This window comes from Rhinolophus ferrumequinum, chromosome 10, assembly GCF_004115265.2.
Source record: "Rhinolophus ferrumequinum isolate MPI-CBG mRhiFer1 chromosome 10, mRhiFer1_v1.p, whole genome shotgun sequence".
In the NCBI taxonomy this organism is placed as follows: domain Eukaryota; kingdom Metazoa; phylum Chordata; class Mammalia; order Chiroptera; family Rhinolophidae; genus Rhinolophus; species Rhinolophus ferrumequinum.
Genome location: NC_046293.1, coordinates 3976825 through 3993289, shown reverse-complemented (window position 1 = coordinate 3993289; position 16465 = coordinate 3976825). Strand labels below are relative to the sequence as shown.

The window sequence follows — 16465 nt, the reverse complement described above, 5'->3', positions numbered from 1 at the left end:
CAGCCTGCGTTCACATGTCAGCACCAGGGCTAAGCCCTTGGACGAGTAATTGTACCCTCTGAGCCTGTTTCCTGCCGTGTAAATGGGAGGTAGGAGCAGAACTCAGCGTTGTTAGAAATGAAGGGGTGGGGCGCGGCACACACTCACCTGTCACAGGGAAGTGCTGCCAGGATCGACAGCAGCCCAGAGAGGAAGTGGACCAGCCTCCTGGTCAACCAGGAGGACAGGCCGCAGCCACCAGACAGCAATTCCAAACACACACACACACACACACACACACACACACACACACACACACGGCAATCTGCGGTTTACAAACCTGCCTCCCCACAGGTCTTGGAGGCAAGGTCCTTCATTACGGCCATTTGACAGATGTAAAAATTAAGGCCCGTGAGGATGAGTAACTTGTGCCAAATCATGGAACGCCAGGAAGAGTGGCCTCTGCCTCCAGCAGAGGGGCTCCCCGGTTCCTGCGGGGCAAACAGAGGCTGTATGTGCCGTCCAGCAGGTGCCCACTCTTCCTGACCACCTATTTTGTTCTCCAGCGTCCTTTCCTCACTCCTGAATGAGAACAAATCAGGGTGGAACCACTGGCTGACTGGTTTTCAGAGCTGCACAAGCAAATTCGCGTCAAACTCTACTTCTGGTGAGCCACAAGCAATACCAAACGATGCACCCTAGATTTTCTGGCATGGTCCTGATTGCAAACATTCAAACCAGAAAACACGGCCACCCCACCGCTGCCGATGGAGCACGGTTTCAGCACCGTCTCCGTCTCAGCTCTTGGCTGTAGGAACCAGGCGGGAAGGTGGACGCTCTCAGAGCCTGTGAAACGCCTGGCCCTGGCTTCGCGTCGAGCGTCCGCCACCTGTGTGACCCCAAACCACAGTCTGAGGTAGGTGTGACTAGCTTCCATTGGCCGGTGTAGGAAGCTGAATCGTGTCCCCCAAAACCTCAGAATGGGACCTTATGTGGAAATTGGGGCTTTGCAGATGTAATTCAAATTGAGGTCGTACTGGATTAGGGTGGGCCCAACATCCAATGACAGTGTTCTTCTAAGGGAAGAGACACAGCCACACAGGGAAGACGGCCACGTGAAGACAGGCGGAGACAGAGCCTCGAGTAGTCTGGCCACGATCCAAGGAGCCCACAGCCACTGGAATCTGGGAGTGGCAGGCAGGGTCCTCCCCAGAGCCACTGGAGGGAGCTCAGCGCTGCCAACACCTTCACTTTGGACTTCTAGCCTCCCCATGTGTGAGAGAACAAATGTCTGTTGTTTAAAAGCCACCCAGTGAGGGGTAATCTGTTACAGCAGCCACAGGACACGAACTCAGCCAACAGAAAAGTTAAGGCTCAGAGAAGCCAGGTGCCTGGCCGAGGTCCCCGAGTTCACCACGAGCCGCGGTCGGGCCGCAAGGGCCCTCGCCCCACAGCCCCTACTCTGGTTCCTCTTCTGCGCTGCTCACCCACCCCCATGGCCTCTTCATCTAGAACACGCTCCCACCCCCACTTACAGCTGCTGATTGCGATGAAAGATCTGCCAACGTCCCTACTTCCACCGTATCCAGATCAGTGTCATGCAGGAAAGGAGTCCAGATAAAAATACCCAAACCCAGGGAGCGCTGGGAAGGGAACAAGGCGGCCTGCGGTGCGGGCATCTGAACTCGTGGGCAGCCCAGCTCCAGGAGAGCCGCCCGCCCACCTTCCGGGCCCCGACCGCAGTCCCCTCTGGGCCAGCCCCTGCCAGCCAGTAGGGTCCCTGGCTCCCAGCACCATGTGTGCCTTTTTCATCAGCGAAACAAAGCAAAGAGATGCAAACACAGCCTTGGGAAAGCAGGGTCGGTACATTCCTCCGTCCACCACCAAAGAAAGCGAATCGGGGGAGCCGGGGGGGATAAATTACTGTGTGGCCAGTCCAGCTGCACCAGGATGTAATAAAATGTGTTGCTAAGATACAAGTGCCAAAGAAGTTCATTAAAGGACACTTTAAACCAGGCTGCCACACTCTTCTCCCTTTACAGGCGGCTTATTTGGTACCGTCCCTCGTGTTTATAATTAGATCCGCAATATGAGACCCGGGCCGCATTCACGCCCACTCAGCAGAACCCGTTAATAAAATAACTTCAACAGGGCACCGACTTCGGTCCCAGCGCGGGGGATGGGGGCGGTGGGGCTGTTTTCTTTACAGACACATCTCTGAGCCCCACTCACTTATCGAAATGAGAGATGAATGCTCCTGAAAACGCTCGGCGGCCCTCTAGCCACACAACTGACAGTTTGCCCCCAACAGGAGTTGGGGTGTCCAGGACCTCGGACTCCCAGTCAGAGGCGCTTCTCACCTTCAAATCCTGAGGTTGTGGAATCTGAGCACTCAGGCTGTGACTGAGTCAGTCCCCCCATACTTCGATGGTGAATGGGGACGCAGAGGTGAAGCAGGCAGGAAATGACTAGATTACAACCCAGTGTGACGGAGCTGTGAAGACCACAGGCCCACAGGAGGGACATCAGACCCCGGCGGCCAGGGCAGGGCGACTGCCCTCCTCAGGGGGGCCTGGACAGTGAAGAGGAAGGAGCCAGGTGACGAGGGCGGGGGAGGGAACTCAGAAGGGCCATCAGAGGGCCTGCACTGGAGCAGACACGTGGGCTGTGGCCTGCAGGAGTGTCCCCTTGGGCGGGCAGCATTCAGGAAAGGCCTTCGAGCATGGCCCACGGCTAAGCCTCAGGAGCTGTCACCTAAGCACGGGTTTCTGGCTTCTCTTGAAAAATCAAAGGAGCCAGGGGCACAGGCCCCCCAGCCACGTGAGGATGGCTGGTGCTGGGCCACACTGCCCTCCGCTGTGGGGCATGGTGTTCCCAGGACCACTTGTCAGCCGTTCTGAGCATGAGTCAGAGCTGCTCCCTGTGACTGGGCAGTGATGAAATCCTTGAAGAGCCTTAGCATTTCTGAACCAGAGTCTGAGCTCAGGGAGAACCAGCTGGCCTCCTATCCCACTCCCGCTGGTGGGGCTTCGCCTCCACTGGCCAGGTTTAAATTGGTGGGCACAGTTCTTGGAACCACCAGTGCTATCCTCGGACAGCTCTCACTTTCAGGGAACCCTCCAGAATGGAAGCTAAAGTCGGCCTTCCGGTAACTTCCAGCTTCTAGTCAACAGTCTGCCCCCTTCCACAGTATGGCCAGGGTCAGTCATGCTGGAGAGGACAGTCTCCCCACCTCCCCATCCCCCCGGCTCTCCTCCCTCAACTCGCCTGTCACTCACTCTCTGCTGGCCACACTGGCCTCCACTGGAAACGCCAGGCAGGCCCTACCTCAGGGCCTTTGCACAGGCTGTTCCCTCTGTCTAGAACAGTCTTCCTGCCAAGTCCCAGGGCTCACTCCTCCAACCTCTGCAGGCCTTTGCTCCAATGTTGCCTTCTGGACCCCCCTATTTAAAACAGCCACCTTACACACACACACACACACACACACACACACACACAGACACACACACAAACACCTTACCCTGCTCTACTTTTTGTCAGAGCACCTTCTAACCTATTCCGTAACTCGTTTTTTGTTTCCTATTACCTGTCTCCCCCTCTAAGACTGTGAGCACATCTCAAGGGCCTATTCTGTCCACTGCTGTGTCCCCAGCACCGAGCACAGCGCTGGCATAAAGTGGGCACACAGTAGGCACGTGCTGAGTGGTACGACTCCACAACCAGCAGTGACTGCTGGGGCCCTCACCATCTGAGCGCCCTCTGCTGGACACACGCGAGCTGTCAAAGCCCATGGGCACACCCAGGAGAAAGGGCTTGAGACACAGGGAGCTCTGTCACCTTGCTCCCTTCCAGTCCCCTACGCTGAATACCCGGGGAGCCCCACAGGCCAGCTCCTGCTTTAAGACACTGGCCACGGGCGGCTCCTTGCAGCCTCCGCTGGATGTGCCCATTTACCAGCCCCTGCAGCTGGGATTGCGTCCACAATGACACCCGTAACTCTGTTTTGTCACCTCGCCTGTCAAACCAGGACAAGCCCTTCCTTGGAGGGACCTTCCTGAGCACGTGTCCCCCCAGCAGAAGCAACAGGGAGAAGGATGTCGGCGATGGGGGAAAAGAGAACTCGGCAGGCAGCGGGACTGCCAAAGTGTAGTTTGAGGAGTAACCCCAGCGTTTGTCTATGGTGCATTTATTACCCCGGAGACGCATTAATCACGGAGAAGAGCTGGTGCCGCTGATTGTGCGAAGGGCTGCTGTCACTTCGCAACCTGCATCTCCCACTAAATCCTGGATCACAGTCTCTAATATGTATGTATATATTTTTAATTGCATTTTCAAGTTCATTTACATGTGCAGATTGGCTTTCCGCCTGAATGACATCAAAGAGAAACACATCTCCTCTCTTGCTCTCCCCCTGCCCATCCCTGCCTTTCTCTCTTTCCTGGAGCAAAAAGCCTTTCCCCAAACTGATGACAGCATCACCCCTGGGCAGCCTGCTGGCGACCCCCAGGGAGGACCCAACAGACCCCCACCTGCCATTTCCAGTAATTTTCTGCCGCCTCCACTCAGAAGATTAAAAGGCAGTCATCACTGCCCCTAAAGATGACCCTCCCCCGAATTACCACCTTTTAGCACCTTTTCTATTTTGGAGGGTGACTCCGGCACCCCATGTGTAGACTGAGAGCAGAAACGCATGCAGGCAGGTGGAATGACAAACAGCCCCTGCTCTTTCTGCACTGTCTTTCTGAAATGTACACACACCTAGAGATTCACAGTCAGTTTGATTTTGTAAGTTTCCTAAGACGGGCAGTTCCAGAATGCAGTGGGGCCTGCCAAAGTTGCTTGTCCTTTCCTTTGTGCAAATCGGAAGTCCACAGCTCTGAAAGCCTCACAGCCGCTCTGAAAACCACTAGAGTGCTGCCCCAGGGTCCTCTCTTGGTGGCCCTGTTGCCACACGAGGACATTTAGTGCAGGACTTCATCAGCACGTTCCACGCAGCGGACGCCCTTCTGGGCAGCGGCTTCTGAAAGAAAACGCTTGTGAACAGAATTTAATTGCTTACACAAAACAACAGGCTTCTTGTGTGGCTGTGGTGTGTGGTCAGGAGACTGGAGTTCCCTGGGGCTCCTGAGGTTTCCTGGGTGTCGTCCCCATCCCCCACTCAGGGTCATCATTTCCCACCTGTAAGAAGGAAGCTTGGCAAAGGTGCCTTGAAAACACTCCAAGCCTGTAACGTGCTATGCTTTAAGCCACCAGGCCAAGTCTGGGGGACATACACCCTCACTTTCCACCAAATCCCAGGTTTAGGGCCCAATCCCAGCGGTGGACACACCAGTCCATAGAGAGAAAAAGCAACGCAGAGATTTCCATCCCGTCAGAAAGCTACAGGTGCTTGTCTACTTGTCCACGGCAAAACGTCTCTGGGGCACGGCCAGCTTTCTGTTTCTCGTATTACTGTTAATAAAGTAATACTGACAACTGCTCCCTTCCAACTCAGCTGCCTGCTGTTTGTCGGGAATCACGCCCGGCTCGTGGGGCACGCGTCCTCACGAATGCTCAGGACAACCACCCTGGGCAGCAGCGTTCTCCCACCTTGAGATAAGCCATCTCCCCTCCTCCATCACGTGGGAGCTGAGAGTTCCACTCAACCCTGGACCAAAAAAAATTTTAAATTCCCGATGGATATTCTTCCTTCTGCTGTGTTTTAACCAGACCAACACAGGTGCCAAACAAAAAAAAAAAGTGTAGCCCATCTGAGACTGTGAGGGACGGCGGCCGTGGGCAGCAGAGGCTGTAACCAGAACGCAGCTGCATCAGCAATTTCTCACTGCACGCTGGAAACCGCTCCTACCAAACAATAAGTAACTGCCAATAAAAAACAACCTTAAGGAAGCATACTGGTTTCCTTTGGAGAACAGTGTCCACTTCAAAGTGAGAATATGCCTCCACCTTAAAGTGCAAAATAGCAACAACTGTAAGAACAAGAGTGGCAACCATGCCAGAGGGGGCTCAGGCCAAGGTGGGCTGATGGATGCGTGACTCTTCACGGAATGGCGGGAAGAATTGGCTTTAGGGTCCCTCCAAACCTCCCACCTGCTGCTGGCTCGGCTCCTACACTGCAGAGACCCCGGCCCACACGCAGCCAGCTGCACACTCCCCACCCCGGTGCCAGCCAGCAGGCAGCCTTCTGGAAGATGCAGAAACTGGATGCGGACCCAGATCCCCTCCAGAGTTCTAGGACTTTCGACTTCAGAGTGAAATTCCCACTCAGTGTCACAGAACAGCTATCCATCTGCCAGTGATCGTCTCTGATACACTGACTCCACTGACTTTCTTCTGGTCGCATGTCCTGGAGTTACAAGACACATCGAAGTTTTGATATCCACGGTTTAAAGTGTTGTCATCTCTCGCCCACACACTCAGTGTATAGGTTAAGGTCATGAAGCCACAGCGGCCCAGAACTGGATCACAGCTCCTCCACTGGCCAGCTGTGTGACGTCAACAAGCCACTCAACCTCTCTGGGCTTCAGCTACCTCCGGAATAAAACGGGAATTAAGAGCAGGCTTTCTCCGCAGGTCTGTGTGAGTGCTGAGTGCTGAGGTCTGAGGCGAGCATTAGAAGGGGCCTGGGGTTAGCGTCAGACAGGGAGAGCTGAGGGAGAACAGACGCTGTCCAAGTCCCACTTGATGAGGACATACTATGGGCCCGGAGCTTAAGGTCTCTGTCATTTTATCCGCCCAGCGCCCTTCATGTCGTCTCCCAAGCACGTACCACGTGCCAGCACTCTGCCGTCTGACTGGCGATACAGTTATTCCCGTTTCTAAAAGCCTTCTTAGTGGCACTCTCCTGGAAGGGAAATCAAATCCAGGGTCCTTTCCCTTAAATACTGCAAATCCCAAACAGTGGAGGGAAGATGCCGCGTCGTCATGCTACTCCCTCCTCTGGAGACCTGACTCTCTTGCAAGGCCAGAGGTTGAGCCAACAGACACCCCCAAATCAGCCTCCTTTGTCTCCCACCCCCCGAGTGACCAGTGCGTGCAGAGACAACACGGCTCTGTGTCAAGAGCGCCCACCGCTGAAGAGTGACCGATCGCGCTTCCTCAGGCTGGCGGGCTGCGGCGGCCAGTTACCGTCGGCTCACCCAGGTGAAACAGACACGGGACCGACATGACTCGGTTCCTGAACAGACAAAGGCGTTGGAGGAAACACTTGCTGGATCACAGGGCTAATCAGCGTGGCCAGCAGCTCTAATGAGGCGTCGTGGGACTACCGAAATTATTATCAGAGTCATCCCATTGAAAGAATTCAAAGTTAATTGAAATCAACTGTAGAGCTCCAACAGCAGGTATTTTCAGAGGCTAAAATATCAAAGTGAGCTCCTTGGACTGGAGGGAGAAGATGGCAGTCACTGTGCACCTCTACCAGGAGTGACGAGCAATGGGCTGCCCGACAAGGGGACCAGCGGCAGTGCCAAGGCTGCAGCTCCCCCAGGGCAGAGCAGCGCCTGACACAGAGACCACAGTTCTCTCCAAACCTACCCCTTCACTTTGCAGTTTCGATGCCCTGATTTCATCTCAACAACACGGTGAGCTAGGTCTTATTACTACACCCGCTTTCAGGTGGGAACCGGAGCTCGTGGAGGCAAAAGGACTTGCCTGGCACTATCAGGGGTGCAGGGAGGTGGGATGTCCAGCTTGGTACTGTGGCTTTAGGACATCACGTTATCCTCCAGCAGGAGGAGACAAGGCAGGGGCGAAACAGAGGGCACCCTCTTGATGGTCCCCAGCTTCTGACCTTGGGACATCGCCCTTCTCTGACCTGTGCAGCAGGGAGGACTCACCTGCCCAGCCTGACCCAAGTCCTGGGACTGTCCTGACAATCAAATAAAAAGACGTGCCTCAGGGAGGTGAAGGAACAGACCCACTGAAGCGTATCGGAGCTCCCAGCCGCCAAGGCGCTGTGTGTGCAGTTTGTTTCCATGTTCCTGTACAGGCGTAGACGTCACCTCCTCGGAGCAATCCCCACACACCCCATGACAGCACATCACCTCATCTGCGGCCGGGATGAACCTGGTGGTGACACATCTCATGCAGATACCTCACTGGGCTTCACGGGATGGGCAACTGTGATAACCTGTCCCCCCCCCCAACTTTATGTGACAATGTTTGCAAGCAGAGACCAAGAGAAAGCACTCTGTAAGTGTAAAGCCTTATAAAACCAGATGCCACCGTCACTCACGTACCCCCAGGACCTGGCAGGAACTCGTTCAATGTTTGTGGATTTAAACGGAGTTGTCCCCAAGAGTTGTCCACAGTCCAATGCCAGGCGTAAAAAGGAAGTTTCGGAATCGTATGTTTAGTGCACCCGCTAGGCATGTTTATCCGTGTGATAGATGTTTGTGTGTGCACAGAACATACCCTGTGGACACACCTCAAAACCACAAACAGCGGGAGGGGCGGGAAGAAGGGGGGTGTTTATGTTTTACGACGAAATTTCAAGTCTACACTGAATTTTTGCCCCAAGAAGAATATGTTTCTGTTGCAATAAAAACTTTTTTAAAAGTAGAATTCTTCTTCGTCTCCTCAATGTTACAGAAATGATGGAAAGACTGTCGATCACCACTTTCCTAAGTTAGACTTTGCGTTAGCAGAAGAATCGTCGTTATTTTTCTTACTTCAAAAACAGATCCTCTCATTTTAGTAACATAACCCTGGACAAATTATTAAGCAATTTTATGTATGTTACGTAAACTTTATATTTGTTGGTATATATCAGTACATTATATACTTTATAGTCAAACTAAAATCAATAATAAAAGTGCAACCAACACATATAAACATGTGTAGATGTACACGCACACACACATTTTTCCTTAAACCAACTGAGTAGAGCTGCCCACTGGTCAGCTTCCGGAGGCTTCCAGAGTGCCCTCCCCCCTTCCTTCTCAGCTCCAAGAAGCCCTGGTGAAGGCAGAAGGTGGAGGGTCAACATGTGGCCCCTGCTGTCCCAGCCTGTTATGTGCTGGTCACCCAGGGCTACGGGTCCAGCCGCCTCCCAGCCTCCTCTCCCACGTCATACATGGGCCCGCCGTCCCTGCAAGGGCCTCTCCATGCAGGTGACAAACATCTATGGAGCTCCTCCGGCCGGGCCAAGCAGGGAGGGACTTCAGGTCTCCTTCACTCTCCTGCCTCCTCATCTGCCCTCGGCCCTGTCCTACGTCATCCTGACTCCTGCTCATAAAATCCAGGCCCTTCATCCCGCCATCAGCCCCAGCCTGCCTCCGCTGCTGTCTCCTGCTCTCTCGCACGGTTTTTCTACAGACACCCACCAGCACCTCCAGTTTCCTCAGGCCATCTCCCCTTAGTGGGCTTGGCCACCAGCTCTTCCTGCCCACAACCCCTGGTGCCCTCGAGGACCCCCTCCCGAACTCCTCCAGGAAGCCGTCCTCAATCTCCAGGCCAGATGTGACCCAGGGGCTCCCACAGCAAGACTGTCACAGAACTTTTCTGAAATTTCCTTGAAACACGATTCTCTATGCTTCACTGTATTGTGAGGTTTCCAAGGGCAGGGAGCTGCTGGTCTCATTCATCCGTGTGTCCTCTCATTTCAAACATGCGATTTTTAAAAATCTACCATTTATTGCATGCCTCCTACAAGCTGGGGATTCTGCCAGGACGGTTAAGTACGTCACTGCTAAGGCATCTTTCTGCAAAGTCAGTAATAAGCATTCTGCCCCTCGGAAGCACTGCTCTGAGAATCCAGGGGGAGGGGGAAAGCAGACACAGCCCCGCCCCTCCCGGCGCTTACAGTCTAGCACAGCAGACGTGAGAGGGCTGGGACAGCCATGGCAAGCACTCTCGTGCGCGGAGAAGCTGCTGGAAAGCCACCACGGGGCTGCACTGCCAGGTGCACAAGTGAGGCTGAGGGCGCCCCAGCAGAGGCCGAGCGGGTGGGCCGGCCCACCCCGCGGGCCCTCAGGTTTCCTCTGAGAGCAGTGGAAAACCGCTGGCAGGACTCGAGCAAGGGACGCTGTGATGCCGGGCAGGTTGGAAGGTAGCTACACTGGTGGAGAACGTAGAGAGGGGGCCGGGGTGAAGGCAGTCACTGCTCACAGCAGCCAAATGGTGGGCACAGCCAAGTGTCCCCCAGCCGGTGACTGGAGACAGAATGCGGTCTCGCCAGACAGTGGAACAGCACTCAGACATAAGGAATGAAGTTCTGACACAGGCTACAGCTTGGGTGAACCTGGAAACATGACACTCCGCCAAACAGGCCAGTCATACAAGACCACCTATCACATGATTTCATTCATAAGAAAGTCCAGAATAGGCGACTCTATGAGGACAGAAAATAAATGAGTGGTAGCTCAGGGCTGGGATGGGCGGGGAGAGGGGGAAGGGGGGGGAACTGACACAGACAAAAGAGTTTCTTTTTCGGATGAAAATGTTCTAAAATTGATGGCAGTGATGGTTGCAAGTATCTGTGAATACACCAAAAAAACCCACTAAATTGTACACTTTAGTGGGTAAATTATATGATATGAGAATTGTATCTCAAGCTGAGCCTTTGGTTTTCTTAAGTGATGACGAGGGGAGAGCTCAGGGTGGTGGAAGGATGAAGGGGAAGAGGGAGCCCAGGAATATGGTTCAGACAAAAGTGTGGGCCCAGGAGACTGGCTGTGCCAGGGGCAGCAATGGGGGCCGGGGGGCGCTGTGGTCTCGGTCCCATGGTCTGTCCCACAGAGTATGAAACGCAGAGCTTTGGGAGATGGCATTGGTTTTCTCTTTAACACATAACGATGACTGTTTTAAGAGTGACAACTTGAACTCCAGGTCAGAAAGATTAAAATGCATCCTCCCGGATGACAGCAGACTTGGGAAGAGAACTTGGCAAACAGGACCTACTGGTACTACAGCAAGGCAAGCAGTCGGGGAGTCTTCGGAACGAATCCACCTTGGACTCTCGCTTGGTGGATACTTCAGAGGAGGAATCCCGCTGGTGTCCAGCGTGGCCAGGGAATCGCAGGGAAGACGTGATTCAGCACCCGGACGCATGCCACATACATAAGACCTCTCGAGAAGACATATTTTTATTGCTGTACTGGAGGACAGCGCCTTGGAATCCAGAGTCCATCACATCGACAAATGGAGCAGAGCGCAAGGCCCCCAGTCCACCTCCACGGTCTCGGTGTCTGTCTGTCTGTCTGTCTCTCTCTGCCACACCAGCATGGACTGCAGCTTGCACAGCAGGCTCTTCTCACTCTATGGGGAAGCTGAACTTACCTGAAGTTCAGGTCTGGAGCTGCCCACTGTATGTGGCATCCAAATGTTGTGCTGAGAACTCCAAAGAAGGAGGGGGAAAACACACCCTCCAGTGTTTATGATGGGTCTGTTATTTATACAGAAGTGCTTGTTGCTTGACAATTTAGATAAAAATGTTACTGCCTCTCTGCGTGTGCTGCAAATTCATGGCATAAAACCACTGGAGCAACTAATGGAGTCTTCACACATCATATCTCGTTAAAGAAGAGGGGTCCTGGCTCCACCGGAATCACAACCCAACAGCTGGGTGCAGCCACACCTGGGAACGCCGCCTGGCCGCTTTGGCTGGGCCACAACTCAGCTCTGACCAACTCGCCACATCTCCTTCTTTTTTCAAAGGAAAAATAGGAACTCTGGTTTTCAAATAGCAAGGTCCCATGGAAGCTGGTTTCCTGTTTATCCCCTCGTCCACCAATGGCGGGAGAAATATTGGGGCGTTACAAAGAACCTGTAAGTCTCTACTTCGGACCAACAGCCAACCTATTTACTTCTAGGAGTCCTCAGTAAACATTTTTAAACACTTGTCCAGGCTTCTAGAAGTAACTAAAAAAATCGCAGTGCCAAGGGCATGAATGGGAAATTGATGGCTGTACACCAAAAGATATTACTCGGCTGCTACTGTATTTCTAACAGACGTGGCTAATGGGCTAATGGGGTCATGTGTTCATTTCACTCTAGTTCATCATCCACATGTGCACTTTTAATTGAAACTTAACCTTTACATCCCATATTCCAAGCGCAAGAACACATCTCTGTAGGTGCAGGTGGTATGAGTTTCTCCCTAAGCAAATCTATAAATGAACACTACCTTTAATTTTATGTTGAGTTGAAAACAAACTCTGAAATACTGGCTTTTGCATCCCTGATCCTGCATTTCAGCTCCTCCTGGGCAGGTTCTGGGGTGACCCAGCAGCGCCCCGCTGCCTCCTCTGCAAGACCTGGGATGTGGCCCGGAATCACCTCCAAGAGCTAGTTCACCGACCTTTCCCCAGCCAAGCTGCCAATCACCACCAAACTCTCCCAAGGAGAGAGGAGGAAATGTTAAGTCTACCCAACTCATTTCACAGGCGACCTCTGAAAGATTTCACCTCCCGAGCTTGGGAGAGACAAGGAAGCTTTATTAGCATGCTGCAGCTCGGCCTCAGCCCCCTCCCCTCCCTCTTTTATGAGCCCTTGTTATATAAAATGCCACAAAGAGAAAAGGGAAAACAACATACTTACAGTTACAAACACAAGTTCCTATGGCCAGGCCAAACCCTGGCTGCTTACCAGATGTTATTTTTAGTCATTTAAAGAGAAACATTTCGAAAAGGCTGGAGAACCAAAGTTTTCCTTGTTGTCTTTCTTTTTAAACACACTCACACACACAAAAAGATGGAGGTACATTCCCTTCGCAAGCATCCTTTCCCGATTCAAATTTAAAAGCAGAGGCAGCCTGGAGTAGGACAGCTCCTTCCCGAGGCTGCACCGCAGTCTTCAAACAGGATTTTCCAAGGTTTCTCTCAGCCTCATCTAAATTCCGGCATGACAGATAATAAATAGCTACTCATTTACTATCATCATAAAAATTTAAACAGCCTTGAAATAGTTGCTACAATACAGAAGAAATGATCAAATCTAAGCTTTGAAAAGCCACTCCGAATAGTAAAACTATTGCCACATAGAAGCACACACATAAAGAGACATTGTTGCAATAAAAGCTGCGGGATTACTGGATTCTCTCTCTCTCTTTTAAATCTTCTACTTGGAGCATAAGAGTCAACAACTTGCCGTTTTGCACAGTGAAAAAAGGGCTTAGGAACCCTCAGCTATCACACTGAACCCGATTTGGTGGGTTTCTTTTTTTTTTAAGGAAAGTATCTGATTTGATTCTACGCAGTGATTAAATATCTTTGTGCTCAGCTGAGAAGGGTTTCCAACCCCTCCCCCTCCAAAAATGGCATCAAAGCAATCAAAATGGTAATGCCGGGCCTGGGTCCCCTCCCCCCGCGAACTCCCCGACTTCGACGGGGCCGTGCGCCGGGCCCCCCTCCGGCGGGAATGGAAGCTTCCACTCCAGGATGGGGGCGTGGGCCACGCGGGCGCGCGCGGCCGGGGAGGGGGCCGCAGCACCGGCAGAAAGGGGTTAATGCATTCGTCCCAACCCTCCCGTCCAGCCCGGCGCCCCCGACCAGGCGCAGACCCGCGGGAACAGCCATCTTTCTTTCCGCAACCCCGACCCCCTCCTTTACCGCACGCCCCCTCCCACCACTTTTCAACTTTAAAGACTCGAAATGAACGCCCGGCCTCCGACTTCTCCCTCTCCAGGGTCGCCGCCACCGCCGCCAGCTCGTCCACATTTCCCACCACCACCAAAAATTCCTCGGAGGAGGGGCCCTCCGATCCCGCCGCCCGGGCCAGGAGTTGGGGGAAGGAGGCGACCTGATCAGCAGCCGAGCTGGGGGCGGGGGCGGGGGCGGGCGCTGTCCAAGTTTGGTGCTGACGACCGAGGCCGGCATTCCTAAGGAAGCGCGATCGATGGCCAGGGGGCGCGGCGGGCGGGGGCGGGCCCGCGGCGCGGGCGGAGGGAGGGGAGAGGGCAGCCGAGAGGGGCGCCAGCGCCCCCGCCCCCGCCAGCCTCGGAGCCCCGAGAGCGCCATTGGCTGAGCCGCTCAAAGTTCTCGGCTCCGGGCGGCGCGGGGAAGGGGCGGGAGTGCGTGTGCAGGGAGGGGGGAGCGGAGGGGGAGGGGCGCGAGGGGCGGGGAGGAAGGGGGCGGGGGCGCGCAGCCGGCCGCGCTCCGGCGGCATCTGTTCGTGGTGCTGAAACCCCGAGCGCGGAGCTCAGCGCAACTAAGTCACAATGGACAACTTTTCCTCCCCGAGGGGCCCGGAGGGGGTCGGCGGCCATGTCCCCCACCGCGAGGAGCTTCTCGTGGGTCCCGATCTACATCTGATGCCCGCAGACCAAAGTTGGGGCAGAACTGGGGGGTCCCGGGGGCTCCTTTCTTTTGTTCCCGAGAGCTGGCGTCAGGTTCCAAGAATAAAAAGTGATGCTGGAGAAGTGAGGGGAGGGGGAGCCCAAGGGATCTGTTCTGTAAATAAGATCTGCGATGGAACCCAGAAATCGCTTCCAAGTAGTTTGGTGTCCAGGCCCGAATTCTCGCCCCCTTGGCCCCCACCCTCACACCAGCATGAAGTGGGGGCAGCGAACTGGGAGAAATGCCCACATTCCAAAAACATGTCCACCAACTCAAAATGGACGCCGGGCGGCTCGCCGCCTTTTAAGTGCAGCTTCGATCTTTCGGCCACTGCGCTCTCCCCCCTCGGCCTCCAAGAACCCAGCTCTTTCTTTCCAGAAAAGGGGGGAGGCGGGTAACTTTAAGGATGACACACGGAGTCCTTTGGGAGTCTGCGCGCGCGGCGCCGAGGCCGGCACTTTCTAGGGTGCTGCCAAAGTGCCCCGCCACCCCTCTCCCCACCTCGGCAGGGGAGTGGGTACAGGCTCCAGCTCGCTTACTTGTTTGTCGCTGAGCGCGGCGATCCGCGGCTGCCTTTCGTGGAGCTGCTTCTTGAGGTCGCCGTTCTGCGGAAACACGAAGGAGCGGGCTCAAGCAGGCCGCCCGGGGGGGTCGGGTGCGCCCAGAGCCCCGCGGGCCGCAACCCCCCGCCCCGCAGCCCGTGGGCCCGGCCGCCCGCAGTGCGCCCCAAGTTCCTCGGCCGCGTTCCGCACGCGCGGCGGTCGGCTAGTGCCGCGCGGGGCCGCTTACCTGTGGCTGCCGCCTCATCGGGGCAGCTCGCGGGGCGGGGCGGGGGCCGAGGCCACCCGGCGGCGCGCCCCGAGCCGTGCAAGTTTGCAGGCCGGGGTGCGTGTGCGAATGAGTGTGAGTGTGAGTGTGTGCCAGGGGAGGGGGGAGGAACAAAGAGCCAAGTAAACACGGCGAGTCCGTGTCGAGCAAAGCTCATAAATATTCAAGTCGCGTCCTAATCTCCCCCACACACACACGCGCACGCCGCAATACCGCTCGGGCTCCGGCCGCCACGCCGCTGCAAGCTGAGCAACAATCACCAAAACTACTTTTGCAAACTGTGCAGGATTGCAAAGAGGTGGGGGCCGCCGGGGGGCCGCGCGCACTCTCACACACCCTGGGGCAAGCTCAAGAAGGGGCCCCCTCCCGGCACCCTCTGTGCAGACCCTGTGTCGAGAAACAGAACACGCCGGGCTCGGGTCCCACGGGTCCCGACCGCCCCCTCCCGCAAAAATAACTGTGAAGGATTGCACGAGAGGAGGGTAGAGGGGAAGCCCAGAAGGGAGTCCTGCACGTACCCATTTCTCCCACCCCTGGGGCCGGCTCAAAGGAGGAGCCCCCTCCAGGCACCTCCAGTCAAGCAGAACCTGCGACAAGGAGCAGGACGCCGGACTCGGGTCCCTGGAGCCCCCACCCCGGCCTGGGGCCCCGGGCCGCCTACCTGGTGGCGCGCGAGTTCCACGGCGAGCGCCTCGGGCCGGCTCTGAAGCTCCATCCCAGCAACTTGGGCACCACTTTGCGCTCACTTTGGCCCCGGCTCCCGGGAAGTTGCGCGGCTCCGCCGGGGCGAGAGCGGGCGGGGGCGGACCGGGCCTCCCCGGAGGGGGAACAGGAGCCCCCTTCCCCCACGGCCCAAAAGGATGGGGGGAGTCTGGAGAAGAGGAAGAAAGGCTGCCGGGAGCCGCGGCGACGAGCCCGCGGCCACCCCAACTCCTCAGGATGCCCGGCAAGTTGCGCCGGGTCCCCGGGCTGCCGGCGCCTCCGGGCGCATGGCCCCCCGGCGCCGGGAGCCCCGCGCAGCCCCGCGCAGGCCGGCGAGCGCCCGCCCCGCCACCGCCTGCGCGAGCCGCGGGCAAGCAGGGACTATATTTCCTCCGGCGCGCGCGCCTGGATCTCACTGGGCCGCGGCAAAGTTGTGCCTCGGCCCGATGCTAATTCGGCAGTGCCCGGATGGAGCAAGCCGGGGCGGCAGGGGGCGGCGCCGGAGCCGGCCGCCCGCCCCGCCCCATCCCCCCGCCCCGCCCGCGCGTGCGCATTGCCGCCCCAAACAGAACAAAAGTGGAGGCGCGGAGGGGTGCGAACTCGCCGGCCGGCGGCTTGGGGCGCTCGCCGGGGGACCACTCCGGTGGGGCGCTCCGAGTGGGGTACCGGTGATCCTCTTT

General features: G+C 55.9%; 1 protein-coding gene across 2 annotated transcripts in view; it reads right to left on the bottom strand.

The window, feature by feature from the left end:
• Window positions 1–16100, bottom strand: part of PHF21B (PHD finger protein 21B) — an 85340-nt gene extending 69240 nt beyond the window's left edge. The window contains exons 1-2 of one of the 2 annotated variants that reach the window (XM_033118763.1): window positions 15745–16100; window positions 14795–14860 (exon numbers count right to left, since the gene is read on the bottom strand). In XM_033118763.1, the coding sequence (XP_032974654.1) occupies window positions 14795–14860; window positions 15745–15798 (120 nt within the window). In that variant the 5' untranslated portion in view covers window positions 15799–16100. Of the gene's footprint in view, window positions 1–14794; window positions 14861–15044; window positions 15232–15744 lie in introns of those variants that run through there. The other variant, XM_033118764.1, reaches the window with a different exon arrangement.
• Window positions 16101–16465: the final 365 nt, after the last annotated feature.